At 52.4% G+C, this 22,402-nt stretch overlaps 1 protein-coding gene across 2 annotated transcripts; it reads left to right on the top strand.

Moving 5' to 3' along the window:
- The first annotated feature begins 536 nt into the window (after nt 1–536).
- Nucleotides 537–21,535, top strand: IRX5 (iroquois homeobox 5). Of its 2 annotated transcripts, XM_049104315.1 has the most exons (4): nt 537–840; nt 1,955–2,360; nt 2,521–3,300; nt 21,421–21,535. In XM_049104315.1, exons 1-4 carry the CDS (start codon nt 592–594, stop codon nt 21,483–21,485), a joined length of 1,500 nt encoding a protein of 499 aa, XP_048960272.1. In that variant the 5' UTR covers nt 537–591; the 3' UTR covers nt 21,486–21,535. The 2 variants fall into 2 exon arrangements, with proteins under 2 accessions (XP_048960272.1, XP_025303066.3); XM_025447281.3 differs by lacking the exon at nt 21,421–21,535 and having other exon boundaries at nt 2,521–3,952.
- Nucleotides 21,536–22,402: the final 867 nt, after the last annotated feature.

The following is a 22,402-nucleotide window of genomic DNA, read 5'->3' as shown; positions in this document are numbered from 1 at the left end:
GGGAGAGAGACCCGGGAGAGGAGGGGGGAGAAAAAAAGGAGGGTGGAGAGGAGGGCCGCGGAGGAGAGGCGGGCGCGAGGGAGGGGCGAGGGGAGCGCCAGCGAGCGGGAGAGGGAGCCGGGGAGGAAGAGGGAGAGGGCGAGGCGCGCCTGGCGGCCGGGTTGGCTGCGGCCGCCCAGAGGTTCCTGCCAGTCCTCCCACCGACTACACCCCGGGAAGGAGGAGCTTCGGGCGCGCACAAGGCGTCAGAATCCTCAATTTCCAACTTAGCATCTTGGCAGGACCTTTGCGAAGCCAAAAGCAGAGCCCCCCAGTGCAAAGAGCGAGGGGGAAAAAGAGAAAGCAGCAGGGGAGGGGGGGCAAACCCAACCGGGGCGAGCGAGGCGCGCGGAGGAGCGGGCTCGGCAGTCGCCGCCGGAGGCGCGCGGGAAGCCAGCGAGGAGGCGCCGCGGGCCCGAGCCCGGGAGCCGGGGCCCGACAAGCGGCAGCCGGGGGCAGCCGGAGGCCAGGTGCCCGCGCGCTCGCCCTCGCAGGGCGCCGCCCGGCTCGTTGGCGGCCGCGGCGCGGCGCGCCCCATGCCCGTGTGTGGCCATGTCCTACCCGCAGGGCTACTTGTACCAGCCGTCCGCCTCGCTGGCGCTCTATTCGTGCCCGGCGTACAGCACCAGCGTCATCTCGGGGCCCCGCACGGATGAGCTCGGCCGCTCGTCGTCGGGCTCCGCGTTCTCGCCCTACGCCGGCTCCACCGCCTTCACGGCGCCCTCGCCGGGCTACAACTCGCACCTCCAGTACGGGGCCGACCCCGCGGCAGCCGCCGCCGCCGCCTTCTCGTCGTACGTGGTGAGTGAGCTGGGAGCCGCGGCGGGCGAGGGCAGCTGGGGCCGCGCCGGGCGGGCGGGCGGGCGGGCGGGCGGGGGCCGCGGAGGACACGGGCCGCGGCGCCACCGCGGACCGCCCCCGCCGAGCTTCGCGGCCCCTGCAAACTTGGGCGACCGTCTCGCTCGGCTTCGCCCGGGCCTCGGGCTCTGGAGTTGCTCGGAGAGCGGAGCCGCGCGTCCTGCTTGGGGCGCTGAGCTGACAGGGCTTTTGGGGGAGAGGTCGCTGCAATTGAAGAGCAGCGTTCGGTTCGAACCGGAGCCCCGGGCCGCCCTGCAAATCTCATTGTATTTTATTGTATTGTATTTTATTTTATTTCGGGTTTTGCCATTTTGGGAAAGTAGTTCCAAAGAAATGGACCAGAAATCCGAGCAGAAGCGTGCTAAGTCTATGTAAATGTGTTTGGCCTCGCCTTTAATTAGTCCTCCAAAATGTTGCAAATCCGTAATCCTATCTTCGCAATCCGATTTGGAGGTATTAAATTTCTGAAAAGTCGGCCGAGCTGCGGTGCATCCGGGATTTTTCGGCCGGGTGCACTTTCTGGAAAAGCGCTGTGGCTTCGGTTTGGGGTAACATTTTTGGAGGGGTGGGAGTGCCCGCGCAAGGCTTAGCTTTTCCTTTGCCTTTCTCTGAGAGGCGAAGAATGCCCTGACTCCTCTCGCCCTCCCTCCTCGGCGCCTGCCGCGCAGCCATCAGGGCGCGAAGTGCCGAGTCGCTGCCGCTGCCCAGGCCTCTGTCTGGGCGGAGGGCCTGGCCGCGGTGGCCGGATCCGCGCTTGGGGGGCGGACTGGCCCTGCAGGGTGTCGCCGAGGCCGGGACGGCGTCAGGCGCCCCGGAAGGACCGGAGTCAGGAGTTGGCGCCCCCGCTGCCTGCGGAGGAGGAGGAGGAGGAGGAGGAGGAGGAGGAGGAGGAGGAGTTGCCCCGGGTCTGAGCCCGCCAGCCCTACCCCTGGGGAAGCCGGCGTTTGGGCCTCGCGGCTCGCGGACCCCTGGGCGCAGGGCAAGTGTGCCCCTGGTCGTCTGGGTGGTTCTGGGGACCACGGCCCACGCTCACCTTCTCTCTGCCTGTTCCTTGCAGGGCTCGCCCTACGACCATACACCGGGCATGGCCGGCTCCCTGGGGTACCACCCATACGCGGCGCCCCTGGGCTCCTATCCCTACGGGGACCCCGCGTACCGCAAGAACGCCACGCGAGACGCCACCGCCACGCTCAAGGCCTGGCTGAACGAGCACCGCAAGAACCCCTACCCCACCAAGGGCGAGAAGATCATGCTGGCCATCATCACCAAGATGACCCTCACCCAGGTGTCCACCTGGTTCGCCAACGCGCGCCGGCGCCTCAAGAAGGAGAACAAGATGACGTGGACGCCGCGGAACCGCAGCGAGGACGAGGAGGAGGAGGAGAACATCGATCTGGAGAAGAACGACGAGGACGAGCCCCAGAAGCCCGAGGGCAAGGGCGACTCCGAGGGCCCCGAAGCAGGTTGGTGGGCCCGGGAGAGGGTGTGTTGGAGCGGGAGCTAGAAGGGAAAGCGGGGTCCCGGAGGTTGGGGGCGAGGCTCTTCTCCGCCTCTGCGGGCGGGGACCCGGGCCCCGCCGCGCGCAGCCCCCGCGCCCCTGACGGCCTGGGGTTTCGCCCGCAGGAGGAGCGGAGCAGAAGGCGGCTGCGGGCTGCGAACGGCTGCAGGGGCCGCCCACCCCCGCCGGCAAGGAGACGGAGGGCAGCCTCAGCGACTCGGATTTTAAGGAGCCGCCATCCGAGGGCCGTCTGGACGCGCTGCCCGGGCCCCCCCGCGCCGGCGGGCCCTCCCCGGCCGGGCCGGCGGCAGCGCGGCTGGCCGAGGACCCGGCCCCTCACTACCCCTCGGGCGCGCCGGCTCCGGGCCCGCACCCAGCCGCGGGCGAGCTGCCCCCCGGTCCCGGCGGGCCCTCGGTCATACACTCTCCGCCACCGCCGCCGCCACAGGCGGTGCTCGCCAAGCCCAAACTGTGGTCTCTGGCAGAGATCGCCACATCCTCGGACAAGGTCAAGGACGGGGGCGGCGGGAGCGAAGGCTCTCCCTGCCCACCGTGCCCCGGGCCGGTGGCGGGGCAGGCCCTGGGAGGCAGCCGCGCATCGCCGGCCCCGGCGCCAGCGCGCTCGCCCTCGGCGCAGTGTCCTTTTCCAGGCGGGACGGTGCTGTCCCGGCCTCTCTACTACACGGCGCCCTTCTATCCCGGCTACACGAACTATGGCTCCTTTGGACACCTTCACGGCCACCCAGGGCCAGGGCCGGGCCCCACAACCGGTCCGGGCTCGCATTTCAATGGATTAAACCAGACCGTGTTGAACCGAGCGGACGCTTTGGCTAAAGACCCGAAAATGTTGCGGAGCCAGTCTCAACTAGACCTGTGCAAAGACTCTCCCTATGAATTGAAGAAAGGTATGTCCGACATTTAACGCGGGCTGCGTCGGTCCCGGACTTTCCTAATTTATTAAAAAAAAAAAAAAAAAAAACATGGCCTTGGCAGTTATTTTTCCATCAACAAGAGAGAGAAACAAAACTACCCCTCCTATTAAAAAGTTTATAGTTCACGGAGATGGATGACATACACATGTAAACATCTCCCCTCCCCACGCAAAAATGTCTTAACCAACCGAAAAGAAAAAAAAAATTAAAAAAGGATTTGTATTAAATCTTATTCTGTATATTTAATGTAGCATTTTTGTATTTAAATTGATAATTCAATATCTTTGAAGTAAATTATGAAATTAAGACACCTGTACAGGCATTTAATGTTTTTTTTTGTAATATAAATATATACATTTGTGTTCCCCCAAACTGTTTCATAGTTTAAAAATACAAGTTTAATTTAATTTTTTTACACCTATTGATTTTTTGCTGGGTATGAGCTAAAGTATTATTACAGAAAGGAAACAGGTTATACTCTTAGATTTAAAAAGTAAAAGAAACTGCAGCCGCCTTTGTAAAATGCAAAATATTTAATTAAAAGAGATTTTAACATAATCAGAGCCACTCATTACTTTTTAGAAGCCTCAGTAAACTGTCCATCGCCTTGGACAAAAGGTGGAAACTGCAACTTTTTTTTTTTTTTTTTTCTCGAAGTGGGGAATGAAAGGTTCCGCAGAGCAACCTCAGTGTGCCAAGGGGAAACCATAATTAGGCGGCAAGCCCCGGGGACCCCAGCCCTGCCGGGAATGCAGATTTGGATCACTGATGGGGGGCTGCTTGGGGGAGATTGGACCCTGGAGGAAGGAGGAGAGAGACCCAAGTGTGTGCCCAGAAGGGAGAAGAGATGGCAAAGCCTGCTCGAGACGCGCACCACCCGAGCTCCATCGCTTAACCTAATTACTTCCAATCAGTGTCGTGTTTTATGCAAAGCAATCAGCTGGTGAACTTTGCTAATGAGTTCGATTTTATGCCGGATTTAGCCCTTATTACTATTTCAAAGGTGCTGTGGGCTAATGCGGGCGGGGAGCGTTAGGGGATGCCAAGGAGGAGGCTTTCCCAAGTCACTCTTTTCCCTACCCCTTCAAAATTGGGCATTGATCTCTTCGCTGGATTTGATTAAATTAGTAGATGTTCCAGCCGCGACAGTGCGGGTGGTAGGCGGCCCCGCAGATCCCCGCGCCGCAGCGAGGCTGGGGCCGCGGGACCGGCTAGGGGACGGTTCCCCCCTTTCACAGGTAGGTGTCACACTTGTCCTGAATTACAAGCCTACACTTTGCAGAGTCGGAGATTGGAGAGAGTGGGCGGAAGTGGGGGAGGGCGCGCCACAGTCGCTTGGGGGCGGTGAGGGGAGCCCCCAGCCGCCCGCGGGGCGCCCCCAGCCCCCGCTCCACGCACCGGCCCCTTTTTTGGACAAGTGGCTTTTAAAAAGTTCGAGGACATTGGCCTTAGATAATGAGGCTGTTGTGAACTCGATCTGGCTTGTCGTCGCGTTAGCACTTTTCCCCTCTCGGAGTCGAGAGTCCAAGTAGCTAAAGTATTTCTGAGGTTCCCCCCCGCCCCCGCCCCCGCCCCCGCCCCCGCCCCGTTTAAATCCCGCATGGTTCATTTCAAAATGAAAAATCAGGATGAGTCTCAACCCCAAAAGAGGAAGAGACACCGCCCGGTGCCCGAGGCCCGCCTGTACTGTCGGGGTTCGCGTCTCCATTTTGCGCCGGAGAGATGGACCCGCGGACGTGTTTTACTTCGTGGGAAATTTTCGGTGGTCGGGGGAGGGGAGGGTTTACAGCAAAAACATACTCCATCGAGGGGAATTAATTTGCTCTATTAAACCCAAAGCCCGAGTGTAGAGAGAATGTGTTTGCACATAACACTAGTTTAATTAGGCTAAATCGGAATGCACATATTTGCATTTCTATTCAAGATTACTTCAACCCTACTTGTTTTTTAAACACACCCCAAACTTTCACCGGAGGTTTAACTTTTGCTTTTTTTTTTTTTTTTTTTGTAACCTGCGACGGGGTTCCATTAGCTTGTTCGAATTTAAACAAGTTTGAAAACTGCATTGTCCAGATGTTTTTGCGAACAACAGTCGACTTAAGAGTTTAAATGAGTGAGAAAATTCACGCAGGGAAAAATGGTTTCAAAGCTGGAAGTGCGAATGATTAAATATGCATGAGACGATCGTATTTTATTTTGTCCCTTTAATTATAAATGATTTTTTTTTTTAACAATTGAATTCCAGAGATGACTTGCCCTCCACCCACCAACCCCCCTACCCCCGCGCCCCGGCCCCCTCCACCCACCCCGCCGACTGCCTCGTTCACAATCAGCTTTCCACCCCCTCGCCCCCACCCCCAGTTGAATATGCAGCCCCAGGAGTCACCTTCTCTTCTAAAAAAGTCAGAAGAATAGGCCAGTCCCCTTCTCTTAAGAGAGGGTTTAAGGACGACATCAACTCTGCGGGGTTTTGGAAGCGCTGGCCCTAAACCCTGCCTAATGATTTTAAAAAGAAAATTGCAGGCCTCCCTGTGTTCCCGGGAATATGCAAATAGCGCGGCGCGGGCCTCCCCAGGCGGAGCGCCGAGGCTCGGGGCCGGGAGCCGAATGCCCACGGGGCTGCCTGGGAACGGGACCCCGCACCCGGGGGCCCCCGGCGTTTCTCCCCAACGAGGGGCGGCGCGAGGAGCCTCCCCCGCCAGAAGAGCGAGACCGGCTGGGGCGCGAAGGCTGGAGCCCGAGTCCCTGCCCCTGGCCCGCATCCCTCCTGCCCTTGGCCTCTGCAGTGTCTACGGGCTTCTTTACGTGCTTCATCTTGCATGCAAACCTCCCATTAAGTGTGGGGTTTGCCCCTTGCAGAGCTGGGTTTCGTGGCCAGTGGTTTTTCTGGTGCCTAGAGACTTCCCAGTTAGGGGGAGCCTGCCGGGCAGTTCGGGGTTTGGATAGTTCGGAGATGTCTCCCGCGCTTAATCCTAGAAGTAGTTTCGCGTCTTTACGACCCCGAGTGCCTCCTGGAGCCCCGCCCGGCCGCGTCTCGGGGCGTCTGGAAGGCGCAGCGTCTGAGAGGCGCTGGGGGCAAACTTGTGGCGTGCAGTGGGGTCGGGGCTGGTTCGCAGGCTTGGACTGGGGCGCGGAAGCTGCGCGAGGCAGTGCCTGACACCTGGGTGCCGGGGTTGCGCGGGCGTTTGCCACCTGCGCTGGGCTGTGCTGGTTCCGGCCCCCGGAGGAGCGCTTAGCTGGGCAGTTAGGGACCAGGAGGGCTGAATCCCAGGCAGCAGGGGCAGCGGGGTCACTGCGTGGGGTCTATAGGGTCATCCCCCTGAGGCAGCGCCGAACCAGAACCTGCTGGGTCCGTTCCCTTCCCTTCCCTTTCCTCTCTTTGCGGGGCCGAATCAGTTCATGGGATTTGGGGGTAAAGAGCCAACAACCCTAGTCAATCCCCGAGGGCGCCTCAGCGGGCACCGAGGAGGAGCTACAGAAAGGGGACATTCCTGCGGCACCTCCCGCTCCTTGGCTCGGGGTGCTGGGGCCCGCAGTGTGGTTCCCTGGCCTGGGTGCGGGGCCTGCATCGCGGCCTGGTTTACAAACCCTTCGGGGCCTCTCCTTTTGCTAGAGGTGCGCAGCTCTGGGAGCCTGGAGGGTTGCGGGGGAGGGTCCGCACGTGCAGTTTTAGAGCCGATCGTGCCTCCCGGCCCACCTGTCCCCCACGACCAGCCGCCACCTCGGGCAGAGACAAGCAATAGCGCTTTGCAAAGCGCCCAAAGTGAAAGGAATGTGATTGCGCTCCCAAGAGGGAGCGGGACGCGGATGCTGTTTAGGAAGGGCGCCGCCTACTGGTCCCCGGGCGCCACGCGGTTGGAAGAGAGGAGGAGTTTAGGCAAGACCTGGCCTTGCCCCCCACCCCTCAGCGGGATCTTAGTTCTGCACCCCCGAAGCTGTCCCGCCAGCCGCACCCGCTGCGTCTCGGGTCCCACGACCCAGACAGCACTGACGATTTGGAAAGCGGGGCCCGCGACTAGAATAGTTTTAACCCTACCGATTCCCGCCACGGTTTGGCCACGGGCTCGGAAACCAGGCAGCAGGCAATTGAGAAATATGCCTACGGCTACGGCTGGAGCAAGTGTGCGGGTGGGGCCGGTGCTCCGCTCCGCTTCAGGTGCGCGCTTCCGCTTCTGCGGGCCTCGCCACGCCAGGGTCCCGGAACCCGCGCAGTTTTGGTTCACCTGCGGTTTCGGGTGCCTGGGGTCTACCACGAGACCGCACCCCCCAAAACCGTTTCCGTCTTTTGGTCTATGGGTTGTACAGACACAGGAAAAGGGAAAACAAAACTACCTGCGCATTCTTAAAACCCTCCTATTTCGAAAGCGTCTTAATGAGGTGGGCGCTGCAAAGCAAGAGGTGCACACCTGGGCGTCCCCTTTCACCCCTCCAGAAGCGCTAACCGCTGGTATCAACTGGTCTTCCCGTCTTGCAGAGATACTGGGGGGAAAAGCGGAGGCGCGTCCTCGGCCTGGTTCTTGGAATCTCTTTCCACTCGGGCCATCGAATAGGAAAATCGGGCCTGACTGAGACCTTGCCACCTGCCCTCCTTCCAAACTGGCCAAAACGGCAGGACTGTCCCTAGACCCACCTCAGGGGTCTCCCTCGGTGACCTGGCCAGAGTTAGTCTCCTTTTCGTTTTCGTTTAAATGTGACTTGGGTCCAGGGCACAAGGCGGGGCCCAGGTTGTGGCCTAACGGAGGATCGCCTCTGGGGCGGGGATGCAGCTCTGGCTGCAGCCCCTGCCCAGGCCTGCCTCTCCCGGCCTTGCGCGTCTCTAGCCTCCTGTTGGCCGTAGGCCCCAGTTCTGAGTCCCTAAAGCGGCCCTCCTGGCTGCGCTCGTTTCCGGCGCCCGGACGAGCCCGGCGCGCCCAGACGCCACTTTTCCCAGTGAAATCTGCTTTTATTTGCTCGGAGCAAACCCCGGGCTCTCAGCGCTCCCGCCTGATGGATGCAAATGTAAATGTGCACTTATTTAATTGGATCAGGCCCCAAGATAAAAGAGATAAACGGCTCCCCGTTTGCTAACTTATTTTCCGAGGCATGCAGCGCCGCGGAGGGGAAGCTAATGAAGGAGCTGCGCGTCGCTCGGCGCTGGGGCTCTGGCCGGTCACGGTGCGCTGGCCGGTAGGCTCGACCCCGTTTGCATGGCCCCTGCCCGCCGAGTAGGGTGCCCGTGGGACATTCTGGGCACCAGGACCAGAAAGTGAGAAGGCGCCGGGCGGGCTTCGTGTTTGCAAATATCCTACTCCTCACCACAATTTTCTCCGGCTCTTTCCTTCTCCTGTCATGCTCAGCTCTCCAGGCTGGAGTCCAACTGGCCCGGCCCATTCGACAGAAAATCCTTTCTTACTCTCTTCCCCAGGCGTCGTCTTTCACCCCAGGTGACGGCCTCAGAGAGAAAGACGCAGGGGCCACAGAAAAGGCTAGGCACGCCCCACCCCCACCTCCGCCACCAGGGTCCCGTGGAGCCGCCCTTTAGACAGAAGGACCCCCTTCTCTGTTCCCAGATGGCTCTCTTTTGGAAAGATTGGGATTTCTTTCCCAATTGTCAGGATGCCATGGATTGCCACCCCCGCCCCATAAAGGGCGCACACAATACATACAGATCTTCAGTAATTTCAAGGGGTCCCAGAACCCGGACATCTAGACATTAGGAGGAGAAAGGGCTGCTTGGCTCTCCCCTCCCCGGGGCTGGAGTTCAGAACTTGAGCGCTAGTCCTCCATCGCCCTCCCGGTTTGTTCCCTAAATGGGGCCTGGGATTTCCCCCACCGCCAGATTTCTCTTCTGTTGGGAAGGGCTGGGGAGGAGGTGGGGGTGCGTGAGGACAGGAGGCTGGACACCCAGCCTGCGGTGCGGCTGTAAAGGAGCCGCGGCCGGGGTGCCCTAGTCGGAGGCCCTCTCCAGGTAGCCCGCGGAGGCTAGGCTGGCCAGGGCCGGGAGGGCTGGAGCAGGGGAGGCCGGCCGCGCCCCAACCCCAACGCGCTGATGGATTGGCTTGTCAGGAGAGCTCTGTGCGCGGAGCCCATCAGAAAGCACTTACCTCGCTATACTGAAATTACTGTCTTTTCAGGGGCTAATTTGTGTAACTCCCATGGAGGGGCTTGGAGGGGGTTTGATGAGGCATAAAATGATGATTAATGAATTTATTGGCCGCTGCTCATCAAACAAGGGCTGGAGAGCTCCCGACCGCACCAGCGGCCTGGCGGCGGCGCTCAACACAGCTGGGGTGCAGCCCCCCCACGTGGGGTTGCTCAGCGCTGCAAGGGGTTCCCTAGCACCTGGCCCTGGCCCTGGGCGCTTTCCTTGCCCTTCGCTGCTTTCTGCTGGCCAACCCCGCGTTCAGGGCGACTCCCGCCGAGCCATCATCGCCCCCTGCGGGCGGGCTGCTCAGGCCTGGGGGGAGGCCAGGCTCCTGTGGCTGCAGGCCCAAAGCGGGAGGCAGCCTCTCCAGCCTCTCCAGCCTCTCCAGCCTCTCCAGCCTCTCCAGCCTCAGCCTCTCAATTACTGGGACTGCTGTGACCCGGGAACCCCAGGCAGTGTCGGGATGGAGACGTGGGCTGCAGCTCAGAGACGTTATGGCTCACGGGGTTGGGTGCTTGGGCTTTGGTGGCTAAGTCCTAACCTCTGCAACTTACTAGGTTGTATGTCTTGGACCATCAGAATAACCTCTCTGAACCTCAGTGGCCTCGTCTGTAAAATGAAGCCTGTACCTCCCCTGGTTTTGTGAGGATTCTATTGAGTGGCAGGCACCCACTTGTCCTTCAATATAGTTACTAGGGTGATGCTCTCTTATGACTTTACTTCATGAGAGACACTAGCCAAGGCCTGGGGATAAGAGGGAAGGGCAGGAGACTGAGGCTTTGGGGAGATCCTGCCACATAATGGCTGATGTTCCTTAGCACTCTCCCTCCTCCCACCTTCTCTGGCCTCGCTACACTCCCTGGGGCTTGATGGGGGACACTGGGAGCCTGAGAAGGCAGTTAGACAGAGGAGTGACCTGATCAGACCTGAGAAAACCTGCTTTGGTGTAGAACCAATTTCAGGCTGGTCCTCCTGGTGGTTCACTGACAACCTACCCTTTGTCTGCAGGATCCTGTCTTTTGGAACTTGTCCACAATGGCTGTTTAGCTTCCTCTGGTCTCAATCAAGAACTTGCAGCCCATAAACTTATAAATTCAGCTGAGATGCTTTACCTCCCCTGCCTACCCTGTATCCTCCATGCTGCCCTACCTCCCTCTTCTGACACTCCACTCTACCTTTGACTCCCCAGGACATCCTACCCTGCTGGAATAGTGCAGGAAGGACCTTGGCATTGATCCCTCCAACGGAATCCTTAGATTTAGCCTCCAGGTTAGTGCAGTTCTGCTTAACCTGTTCTGTTCCCTTCCTCTCATATCTACTAACTGAGCACCTAAGATATCCCAGGTGCACCATTCCAGGTATGATTTTACAACGGTGAACAAAACAAAGGTTGCCCTTCTGGAGCTTACACTGTGGAGGAGGAGATGTAAAGTGAACAAATGAATGTGATGATGTCTTCTCATAATGTCTGGGTGATGGGTATTGGCTGAAAAATTTAGTAGGATAAGGACATGGAAGGGGGTGTGCTCTTTTAGCCATTTTAGCCAGGGCAGTCTGGAAAGCATTCCTTAAGAGGTGGCCCTGGAGTAGACACCTGAAAGAAGTTGGGGAGTAGGCCATGAAGATATTGGAGGGGACGATTTCTGGGCAGAAGGAATAGCAAGTGCAAAGATCCTGAGGTAGGAAGAGATTCGAGCAACACTAAGGGGACCTTTGTTGGAGATGATGAGGCCAAGGCAAAGCCAGGTTATATGGGGCTTTATTGTTACTAGTGGGATCTTTGGGTTTAATGATGAGAGAGAGAAAGGAAGAGAGGGATGGTCTGGGGGGAGTGATGGGATCTAATTTATGTCTTCAAGGCATTCTTAGACATGAGGAGCTGAGACTCTGGGTGGACAAGATAGAAGCAGGGCCCAGTTAGGGGGCTGATGGAGAATCCAGGGAGAGAAAACACTGTCTTGGACCACAGTTGTAGCCAGAGAAGTGGTGGTTGCTCCCAGTTATCAGATTTAGGCTGCATTTTGAAAGTAGAGTCAACAGGCTTTGCTGATAGATTGAATGTGGGGAGGGGGGTGAGGTGCAGGGGGTAGTTCTAGATGCCTCCAAGGGTTTCGACCTGAGCACTAAGGGGCTTGGGAGATGCCATTTGTTGAGATGTCAAATATAAGAGAGGAACAGGTATTTTAAAAAATTATTATTATTATTATTATTATTATTATTATTAGAAAATAAGACACTGTCTGACCTGACCTCCAAACCCTTCAGCTCAAAAGAACTGCCCAAATGGGCATGCTGGGTCTCCAGTGACAAAGAGCACAGAGTCCAGGGCAAACCCTAAAGCGAACATGTCATGCTCCTTCCGGGAATCAGACATCTCAGAGCTACCTGCCCACAACATTTGCCCTTTTCCTCCCTTCCTCCCTCCCTTCCTTCCTTCCTTCCTTCCTTCCTTCCTTCCTTCCTTCCTTCCTTCCTTCCTTCCTTCCTTCCTTCCTTCCTTCCTCCTTTCCTTCCTTTCCTTCCTTTCCTTCCTTTCTTCTTCTTTCTTTCTTTCTTTCTTCTTTCTTTCTTTCTTTCTTTCTTTCTTTCTTTCTTTCTTTCTTTCTTTCTTATCAGTGGAGAAACTGAAGTCCAGAAAGAAAATGACTCGCCCAAGCTCACAGTGAGCTTACAGGCAGAACTGAGTGAGAATCTAGGCCCGCTAACTCCTGGGCTGTGTCTCGTCTGTGCCTCACCCAAGCTAAATTCTCGGGGATATCTGTATTTTAACAGAGAACTGGAAACAAAACGCCTTAACAGAGAGGAATGAATTTATAATGGTGGAATCTCAGACACTGTGACAGGCTGTCAAGGGAGATATTTTTAGGCTGGGCCGGGAAACATCTTAGCCCTCCTCCAATGCTGCTGGAGGACGGCTGCCTCCTCAGGACTCCGTGTGCAAGGTACAGATGAGGGGAAGGCTAGGAATGTGCCATCTCTCCCAGACACTCAGCAGCAACTAGGGACTGAGCCTGATGTCCCTGCCAGGGAGAGTTTTCTTCCAGAAGTCATTGCTATCTGAGGAGATTTGCTTGCTCCTCCTTTTGGAAGTGACTGTCTGCCTGCCCACCATTATCCTACATAATGAGAACAAAAATCAATGTTCTTTTTACCCAGAGGTTCACAGAGCAACTCCTACCAAAGATTTGAGTAGGGGGCAAGGCCCTGAATCGTGAATCTTTCATGTATTTATTTTTTAATTCCTTCCTTCCTTTCCTTATGTCTCAGCTTGACTGGTTTTGTTTTTTTGTTTTTTCTCCTTCAATTCTTTTCTTGACTCCTTGTGTTGAATATATGGTCGTCAGCTTGGGCATTTTTTTTTCTGTAAAACTATCAGTGGCTTTGTCCCCAAGGGAACCCACAGGCCCTTAGGAACAGCATCTTGACATCTTTTAAGCAGAGTGAGACATCTGTTAGCCCTAGATTCCAAATACCCTCACCGTTCCAGAGCATCCCAGACACCTTCCCCGGCTAACTCGGTTTGACATCAGACTTACCACACAGTTGTCATTTCTGAGACTTTTTTTTTTTTAGATCCAAACCACAATGGTTTTTTTTTTTTTCCTTTTTCTTTTTTTTATTTGTTTGTTAGTTTTGTTTGCCCTCTATTTGTATCCAGCATCTAAATCCAAACCCTGAGGTAATAGGTGGCTCTTTTTCCAAATACTCATACGTGCAAAGATCTTCATTGGCTGTTGAGGACCAGCTTTCCTGGATCACAGAAAAGCGTGGATTAGTGGCAGCTTGGAGCAAAGGACTCATTTAGAATAAACACCACCTCTCTGCTCTCATGAAGAGTGCGGTAGAAAAATCACTGGCCTGGTTTATTTTGGTTGGTGGGGTTGTTTTTCTCTCCAGACATTTTTTTTTCCATCCTTACTTTCTTTTTCCTTTTTAATTTCCCCCTTTGAATCTGGCAAACACCTGACAGGTCCTGGACCATGTAGAAGCAATGTCTGAGAAGGCTCCATGGGACCTGAGTCTGTAAGGAATGAGCCCTTGCTTCGCTAAGCGCTCTTCAAAACCTTCTGGGCATCCATCCTCCAAACCCCTGTCCCAGCCTCATTGCAACTACTATTAACATAATAACATCCTTCGAGTTTTTGAGTTTTGTCACCATCATTTTGAAAGGAATATTTATACCGTTGCTGTAACTGAAAAGCGACAATCACTTTCCATCAAAACAAGACAATGATAAAAAGCAAATTCATGAAGTGAGGTTCTTGGTGGCCTGGGCTTGGAAGGTGAGCACATCTCTGGGGGTCTCTGGTTGCTCCCAGAAGTCTCCCCAACCCCATTCCCCATTCTGGCATTGGGCTCCCTACCTGCTTTGCAGGCTGAATTCAAAGGCATGCGGGCCACGTGAGCATCTCTTCGCCCTACCTAGCACCATGTCCTGTGGCCCCAGAGATGTGCTTAACACATTTTGGAAAATAGGAACTGTTCGTTTTACAGATATGGGAACGATGATCCCTGACTTGTTCAAGGTGCTCAAGATGACAAAGCTGTTTGGTGACAGAGCTGGGGATGGCTGCCTCCCCATCCCCACCTTGGTTCCCCTATGCTTCTTTTTCTTTTCTTTTCTTTTCTTTTCTTTTCTTTTCTTTTCTTTTCTTTTCTTTTCTTTTCTTTTCTTTTCTTTCCTTTCCTTTCCTTTCCTTTCCTTTCTTTTTCTTTTCTTTTTCTTTTTCTTTCTCTTTCTTTCTTTCTTTCTTTCTTTCTTTCTTTCTTTCTTTTCTTTTCTTTTCTTTTCTTTTCTTTCTCTCTCTCTCTTTCAGTTTTATTTATTTATTGAGAGACACAGAGAAAAACAAAAGAGAAACAAACTTAAAAAAAAAAAGAGAGAGACACAGAGAGAGGCAGAGACATAGGCAGAGGGAGAAGCAGGCTTCCTGTGGGAATCCCGATGTGGGACTTGATCCCAGGACCCCAGGATCACACCAAAGGCAGGTGCTTAACCCCTGAGCCCCCCAGGTGCCCCCCCATGATCCTTTCTTTTTTTAAAAAAATATTTTTATTTATTCATGAGAATACACAGAGAGGAGAGAGAGACAGAGAGGCAGAGACACAGTAGAGGGAGAAGCAGGCTCCATGCAGGGAGCCCGACACGGGACTCGATCCCGGGTCTCCAGGATCACACTCTGGGCTGAAGGCAGCGCTAAACCGCTGAGCCACCTGGGCTGCCCACCCATGCTCCTTTCTTAATAAATCCCTTGTACTGTCATGCCCATGTCCACACCTGTTTTGGAGAAGGCAGGACCAAACTGGGAGGATCTTTGCAAACTTGTTGAGCTGCTGTTCTTTCTGTCCCCTTGGATCTGCAAGGCCTCAGCCCCCTTCTTGTCTGTGGGCCATTCTTGGGGGAGAAATGGCCAAGACCAATATACCATTTCACACCACAAAAGACTCTGGACCTTCTTTCCTTCTTTAGGAAAAGGAGAAGGGGCTTGGGCCTCCAACTCTGAACAAAGTTGTATGGGGGGAGGTGAAGGGCTTGAGGAGCTAGATGCCACCTCCCCAATTTGAGAGCTCCCTGCCCCTAGCTGCTCCGCATGTCCTCTTTATCCAGCTGCTCACAAGTGGCAAGTGCCCAACCCACTCTCCTTTTTCTGAAGCCACCCACGGTGACACATAGTAATCTTGTTTATGGTTAATAAGTGGGGGACTGTTGGGCCCTGGATGTAATGTCACTGGAAGTCAATACTCCTCATCACATCTTGCCCCTTCCTCCTCTTCTCTTCCCAGGTGAGGACCTCCTGCACAGCTTGCTCACCTGGTGGGGCCTCCCCTCTTTCCTCCATATGCCCTTACTTCCCAGGTCCCATAGATCCTCCTATGGGATCTCATTCAACTGCCTCCTCTCCGCTGCTCTGGTCTGGGCCTTTGTCATCTGTCATATGGACTGTCCTATATCCTCCTGATGGTCTCCCTGCCCCAGTCACCTTTGTGAAACCAACACAGGGTCCAGGGCCCAGTACATGGTAGCAGAAATGAAAACAAGTGAATGGATCCTAAGTCAATGCACTGGTTTGTATTCTCCCGCAGAAATATGAATTTTGGGTATGCCTAGGTGGCTCCGTGGTTGAGCATCTGCCTTCAGCTCAGGTGTGATCCTGGGGTCCTGGGATCGAGTTCCACATTGGGGTCCCTACTGGCTGCTTCTCCCTCTGTCTATGTCTCTGCCTCTCTCTGTGTCTCTCATAAATAAATAAATAAAATCTTAAAAAAAAAAAGAAATGTGAAATTTGAAACTGCTCTGGGGTCAGCCTGACATGAGTTCAAATCCCGCCAGCACTCTGTTCTCCAGAGTATATTAGTGAACCAGATTAAATGGCTGAGAAATCCGAACAGAGAGGCCCAGGAGCTGTGGTGATTGAACAGGTAGGTGGGCCCCAGCGCCCACCTGCCTGGCTTCCGTTCCCATCTGAGCCAACTGCCCGCTGTGCAGCCCTGGGAGATTTCCTTAACGTCTCTGAAATTCAGTGTCCTCATCCAAAAAGCAGGGATACCTATGGTATCCACCACAGAGATGAGGATTCAATGATCTAACGTGAGCAAAGCTCACCAAAGCACATGGTTGATGCTCTAGAAATGTATGCTTTTCCTAATACGACTCCATACAACGGTTTCTTTTTGTTGAAATGACTTCACCCGAGAATTTCTATAATCGCGTGGTGTTTTCCCCACGTCTTAACTACTTCAGTTCTTTTTGCTGACCGGCAATGGTTAAGATGTCTAGAGTTAAGTGGTGGTGGTGGAGGGGGGGAGCTTATTTTAAGAATCACTCCTTGGAACATTATTTCATTACTTAAACTTTCTGCTGACTCATCTATTCCTTGGTGACTGAGTCTTTCTTTACCAATAACTTTAATTACATCAATCACTCATTCCAAAAACTGCTGAATAATGAGAAACTCCTAGAGGTGACACTGTGGGCTTCTGTCACACAAGAAGGGGCCTGTGGAAGAGGAACTGGTTTTTCTTCCTCTTTCTTTCTTTCTTTCTTTCTTTCTTTCTTTCTTTCTTTCTTTCTTTCTTTCTTTCTTTCTTTTTCTTTCTCTTTCTTTCTGCAATCAGTACTTCAAAGAGAGAACACATGTTCAGCTTTCACGATTTACTATCTGCCCATCTATCTCTCCACCCATTTATAGTTAGCAATCTCCATAGCGGGAAGAATGACAATTTATAACTTCTGGAATTGAATCGAGTGGAATTTGTCTTCTGACATTTTTTTGGTCCTAAAGCCCACCTGCCTCCACCTCACAGTGGGTGAGGGTGGGGGCTGTAAAATATGTGATATTTGAAAATTCTAACACCTATTCTTTTGTCGAAAGCTGCTGATCACATGGTTCAAGGGTTAGTGTGTTGCTTAAACAATTATTTGGTTATCAACAGTAGTAGTTACCTTATTGAGCTCCTAGGATATGCCCGTTATTATATGGAAGGTTTTATGTACATGATCTCAGTAGAACCTCATCAAACCTATAGGGTGGGCACTCTTTACAGATGAAGAAACCAAGGCCCTGAAAGATTTACTTGCCTGAGTTGGTGCCAGATATGAACCCCTGGGAATGTCTGACCCTTATTTTCTGTGCCTAGAGGAGCACAGGAGGGAGTTGTTGGCTATTCTTTGCTGCTTTAGGCAGTAGCTATTTCTCTGGCTCTTCATGGCTCATTTCTGTGAGTATAATAAGGTCCCTGCTTGTTGCTAACCTTGCAATGTTATCTGATGCTTCAGGGAAGCAGTGACCCTTAATTTTGTGAGAGTAGTAGGATGCTGGTGGGGGTAGAAGGGTGGGGGCTTTTCACAGAATCCTGCCCCAAACCACATGTTCTTCCTTTCTCACCTCCCCTGCACACCTTGTCCTCTTCCTCTTGGACTGTGATGTCTAATAGGTCTGTCTCCAGGCTTTCCCCCACATCTTTGCATCTACATACTCTCCCCTTATTAACTAGGAGACAGTAGCCAGGGGAGCTATAGAAGGTTGTAGAGCAGGAGAGTGACAAAATCAAAGCTGCACTTCAAAAAGATTCAAAGTTCCAATTCCTCTCTGTCAGTCGAGGCTCTTCATGAGTCTGACCCCTCTCTCCTATGTGGTCCTGTCTCCCAAGACCCCTCATGGGTATCCTGTGCTGTGTGGTCCCACTGGCTAAACACTCACTCCAAGCCTTTTTTCCAGGCTGGATTCTTAGGCTCAGAACAATCCATGCCAGTCACCTGCCTAAAGCCACTCATGCTTCAGAGATTGGAGATTGAGTTCAAGGGCTTGTGGGAGCTTCTAGGCTTTCTCAAGGGCTCCAGCCTACACTGCTTTCTCTCTGTGTGGGGCTGCTGCTGAGGAAGAGACAGCAGAGAGCATTGGCTCTGGGGTCAGAGTAAGCTGGGTCTGCATCCCACCTCTGCCACATACTAGCTGTGTGACCCGGGCAAGCATCTTAACCTCTCAGAACCTGAGTTCCCCACAGTAAAGTAGTGATGACACTATCTGAGTCCTAGAAGTCTGGTTGGAATAAGTGTGAGCCTGTGCATGGAGTGCTTTAGGAAGCCATTCATTTTAGCACCGCCTATAACATACTCAGTGCCTGTACATTAGGACAGAAACAAGATGATTCCAGAAAGCACACACTTCCATGACCTTTGAACTGACATTTTGTCTTTGCACGTATGTTTCTATAAACAGGGAGATGTGGTTTTAAGCTCTCCCGGTCTATTTGTCTTAAGTCAGTACTATACCGTTTGTCCTATTATGGCTTTGCAGCACAGTCTCAAAATCTGGCAGGGCAGTCCTTCCTCCTTTTTTTTTTTTTTTTTGAAACTATTTATTTGACTTAGCTCTTTGGGGGCATTGATTCTTCAACACTTTTTTTAAGATGAGTTTATCAAGTGCTTAAATAATTTATGTTTGTCTCCTTGCTATCAATACTGTGTCAGGTGTAGAGGCTTAGCTTCAGGGTTATTGAGGTGAGAGCATCCAAGTGATTTTCTGGGAACGCAGGTTGAGGAAATAGTAAAGCGCATACTAGAGTTCTATCAGGATGTGTATCAGGCACCCTAGTTGTCTGTCCTGGGGCAAAGCTGAGGACACAGGTATCTATCTTGGATGGAATGGAGGAGCAAAGGCCTGGGGTGGCTCGGACGCAGGGTCCAGAGCTGGCTGCATGAAGGCTTGGGAAGTCCAGTGTACCCACATCCAGTGAGGGAGGTTTCTCACGTTGATCAGGGTTCCCTTAATGCCCCAAGCCCAGTCCTGAGTCCTAAGCACGTTGTGACTAGGAGTGTAGGCTCCAGAGCCAGGCTGCCTGGGTTCCTGTCCTCCGTCTTTCGCTCCCACCGGCCCCACCTCAGTAAAGGGCATCACCATCTAGACACTCATGAGTCAGGGGGCACCAGGGGGGCTCAGTCGATTGAGCATCCGACTCTTGGTTTCAGCTTAGGTCGTGATCTCATGGATCATGGGATTGAGCCTCACGTTGTGCTCTGCACCCACCAGGACGTCTGCTGGAAGATTCTCTCCCTCTGCTCCTCCCTCCGCTCTCTCTCTGTCTCTCAAATAAATGAATGAATCTTTAAAAAAAAAAAAAAGTAAAAAGAAACCTATGAGTCAGTCTCAGCTTTTCCCAACTTCTCCCAATTGTCACCTCCAGTTACCAAATCTGGACTCAGATTTGGTGGATTCCACACCTCTGATTTTTCTCTCGAGGCTACACTTCCCCTTCATTCCTGCCACCATCACTGTGATCCAGGCCACTGATCACTGTCACCTCCTGCCACCTTGATGGCCTCCCAGCTCTTGTCCTGCTCCTGCAGTTAGTTGATTTTCCCCACTGAAGATAGACTGCATATGTAATGACATAAATCCCCACCTGAAGTATTTAATGGCTCTCTATTGGCCTCATGCAAGGCCCAAACTCCATAAGATGATGCTCCTTCAGAATTTATGCTCTAAATATGTAAAACTGTTTTCTATTGTTCTGTATTGTTTGGCCTCCAGGCCTTCACACACGCTGTTCCCTCTGCCTGGCATGCCCAACATTCTCACTCTGTCCCCCACCCTGTAGAGTCAATCTCTATGTGGTAAAAGGACTGTGCTCAAAGCTCCCTCCTCCCTCAGTCTTCTGTCTATCTCTGTGCTAAAGGCATATAGTAAGGGATGAGCAAAATTTACTAGTTGCATGATCTTGGGTATGCAATTCACAGGCTTTTTTAAAAAATTTTTTTAAAAATAAACTCTGGGACGCCTGGGTGGCTCAGTGGTTGAGCATCTGCCTTCGGCTCAGGGCATGATCCTGGGGTCCTGGGATTGAGTCCCACATTAGGTTCCCCGCAGGAAGCCCGCTTCTCCCTCTGCCTGTGTCTCTGCCTCTCTCTCTGTGTCTCTCATGAATAAATAAATAAAATCTTAAAAAAAAAAACTCTGTCCCAGATGTGGGGCTGGAACTATGACCCCAAGATCAAGAGCCATGTACTCTACTGACTGAGCCAGCCAGGCCACCCTTGGGTGACACTTTAAAAGTCAGTGTATGATTCATTGTCTCATAGGACCTTGGGGAGGGGTAAAGGAGATCATTGCAGGCAAATTTTAGAGACCAATGGAGGAATAAACAGAGGCATAAGGGCCAGCCATAGCCTGAAGGAATTCTCAGTGAGATCAGACTCATACCACCATAGCCAACAGCTCCGTGAAAGCCATTTCCTTCCTTTTTTCCTGAAGGAACTTCAACATTGCTGGGGGTGGCAATGTGCCCAGCCTTAAGGGATATGCCATTTATGTCTAGGTCATTCGTGATCATTTCATTCCCCTTTGCCAGATGCTTACTTTCCCAGCATCCCTTGCAGCTAGGTGTCCATACGACCAATTCTGGCTGAGATATGAGGAGAAATCTACTAATCTTTCTGAATTTCAATTTCTTGTAAAATGAGGAGGAGGAATCAAAGAGCAGTAGTGTTTAATCCCCCTGCTTGCATGTTTTCTTTCTTTCTTTTTTTGAAAGCAGAGGACCTCCCTTTTTGGTTCCAAAAAGATTTTTCTGTGGAACATAGTAGAACTACTTTAATTGAAAAGGAGATTAAGGAGTGCAGGAACCCCATCCTAGCCTTCACTGGCAATCCCTAAAGCATATCTACAAAACAAGACTTGGAAAATCATTGAGTGGGAGCCCCTCTGCATCCTGTAGTGGTTGGGCATTGTTTTCTTTGTGTATATTTTTGGACACCCATTCTGGTCCAGCATCCTAAAATTCCCTGGAGATCCACCCTTACCCTTTCCTTGGTCCATGAGATTTTTGTGAAGTTAATTCGACTCTAGACTTAGGATGTAAGCCTGACTAGCATTCCATTTGCCCTGGATATAATAATTGGTTCAGCAATGGACATGTGACCTAATTTGGTCCAATGACTTTGAGGCTCAGGATTTTTATTAAAATGGGGGAGGGGTGGAGTCAGTCTTTTCCCATTGGACTTCCACTCTGGTACTAGGGAACCTGAGAAGGAAGTCCACATGGAAGGGAACAGAGCTGAGAGATGGCAAGAGAGCAGCCCTTAGAGACCTTGAATCCTTGGATTCAGCTTTGCCTGAAGACTGACAGATCTGCTGCTGGATTTGGGGTTTGGGAGTTAATAAATTCCCTTCTAAGTAGTTTCTTCTTCAGTGCAACCCAAAGAGTCCCAACAAGTATAGATCCTTTCCAGATCCAGAATCCTGCAAACTCTGAGAGGTAGATATGACGATTGATCACAGACTTCCCATTTTTCTCCTGGGTGTGTGGTGGGATTGTACTTCTCCAGTCATTCTGGGTGGGGCATGGCCTAAGACTTCCTTTGCCAGTGAAATGTACAGAGAAGTGGTATGTGTCACTTCCAGGTGGGGTTCTTTAACAGCCACTGCATGATTTACCACTCTCTCTCTTTCCCTCCCATAATAATGTTCCAGATGGTGGAGGCTCCATCAGCCTGGGTCCCAGACTGAGGACAATGTGGAGCAGAGAGCCCTGCTGACCCTCGATGGATCCAGACCGTGAGCAAGAAATAAACCTTTGTTGATTCAAGCCATTGAGATTTTGGCTCTTTTGTTACAGCAGCATCTTTTAGTCTGTCCCAAATAATAGATGGAGAATCATTCCCCTCTTTCTCCTCCTTCTTCTTCTCCTGCCTTCTCCCTCCCTCTTTCTCTCTCTTTTCTACTGCTGCCCTGCTCTGCCCAGCAGTCTTACATAATTCTATTTCTTAACTTATCTTCTGTCGACAGACTTTTAAAGGTTTCCATGATTGTTCATCTACTGCCTTCCCGGGGATATCCAAGTGGACATTGGCAGAAGATAACTAGCCTGCCCCAACCAAGCCATGCCCCTGGCATCACCACTGGTGCCAATCAATTAGAGCAATCAGCCAGTCATTTCCCCTAGTGCTCCAACCTCCTAGCAGGCCAGCCTCCTAATCATATTATTGGACTCACAAGGATCTGAATCAAACCTTCTCCATTCATTACATTATGAAAACTGACAAGACTCTGAAGTTTGTGCTGCGGTATATTCATAACATTAATGGTCTTGCCAAGATCTTAAAAAATCAACAATTAAAAAACATTCTATACCTCGACCTTCATTGTTGATAAGCAATTTAGAGAGCTGATCAGTTCTTTAAGCTGATGCACGAGGCTTCTGCAGCTGGGGAGGAGGCTTGGCTAATGCCTAAGTTCCTTGGGAAGCAGAATAGTGGGAGTAAAACATTCCCCAGCTTGAGAGGGATTATCATTACTAACCTATATGACACTGGTATAGCTCACGGGTCTCAAAATTGCTTGCTGATAGGGACAAGATGAGCCATGTAAATGAGTAAAGTGGACCACACAGGGGTGGTGGTGGGGATGGTATGATACTTTGTGGTGATGCCTCTCCAACGTTCGGCTCTAGCTG

Source organism: Canis lupus, chromosome 2 (assembly GCF_003254725.2).
Source record: "Canis lupus dingo isolate Sandy chromosome 2, ASM325472v2, whole genome shotgun sequence".
NCBI classification, from domain to species: Eukaryota; Metazoa; Chordata; class Mammalia; order Carnivora; family Canidae; genus Canis; species Canis lupus.
Note: the sequence above shows the minus strand (reverse complement) of the source record. Positions and strands in the feature narration are given on the sequence as shown.

Excerpts from the sequence above, each read along its gene's own strand:
- IRX5 (XM_049104315.1), top strand. The coding sequence starts at position 592 with ATGTCCTACCCGCAGGGCTACTTGTACCAGCCGTCCGCCTCGCTGGCG. Across the intron at positions 841-1,954 it reads CCGCCTTCTCGTCGTACGTG|GGCTCGCCCTACGACCATAC; the intron begins GTGAGTGAGCTG and ends TGTTCCTTGCAG. Across the intron at positions 3,301-21,420 it reads TCCCTATGAATTGAAGAAAG|ATGGTGGAGGCTCCATCAGC; the intron begins GTATGTCCGACA and ends ATAATGTTCCAG.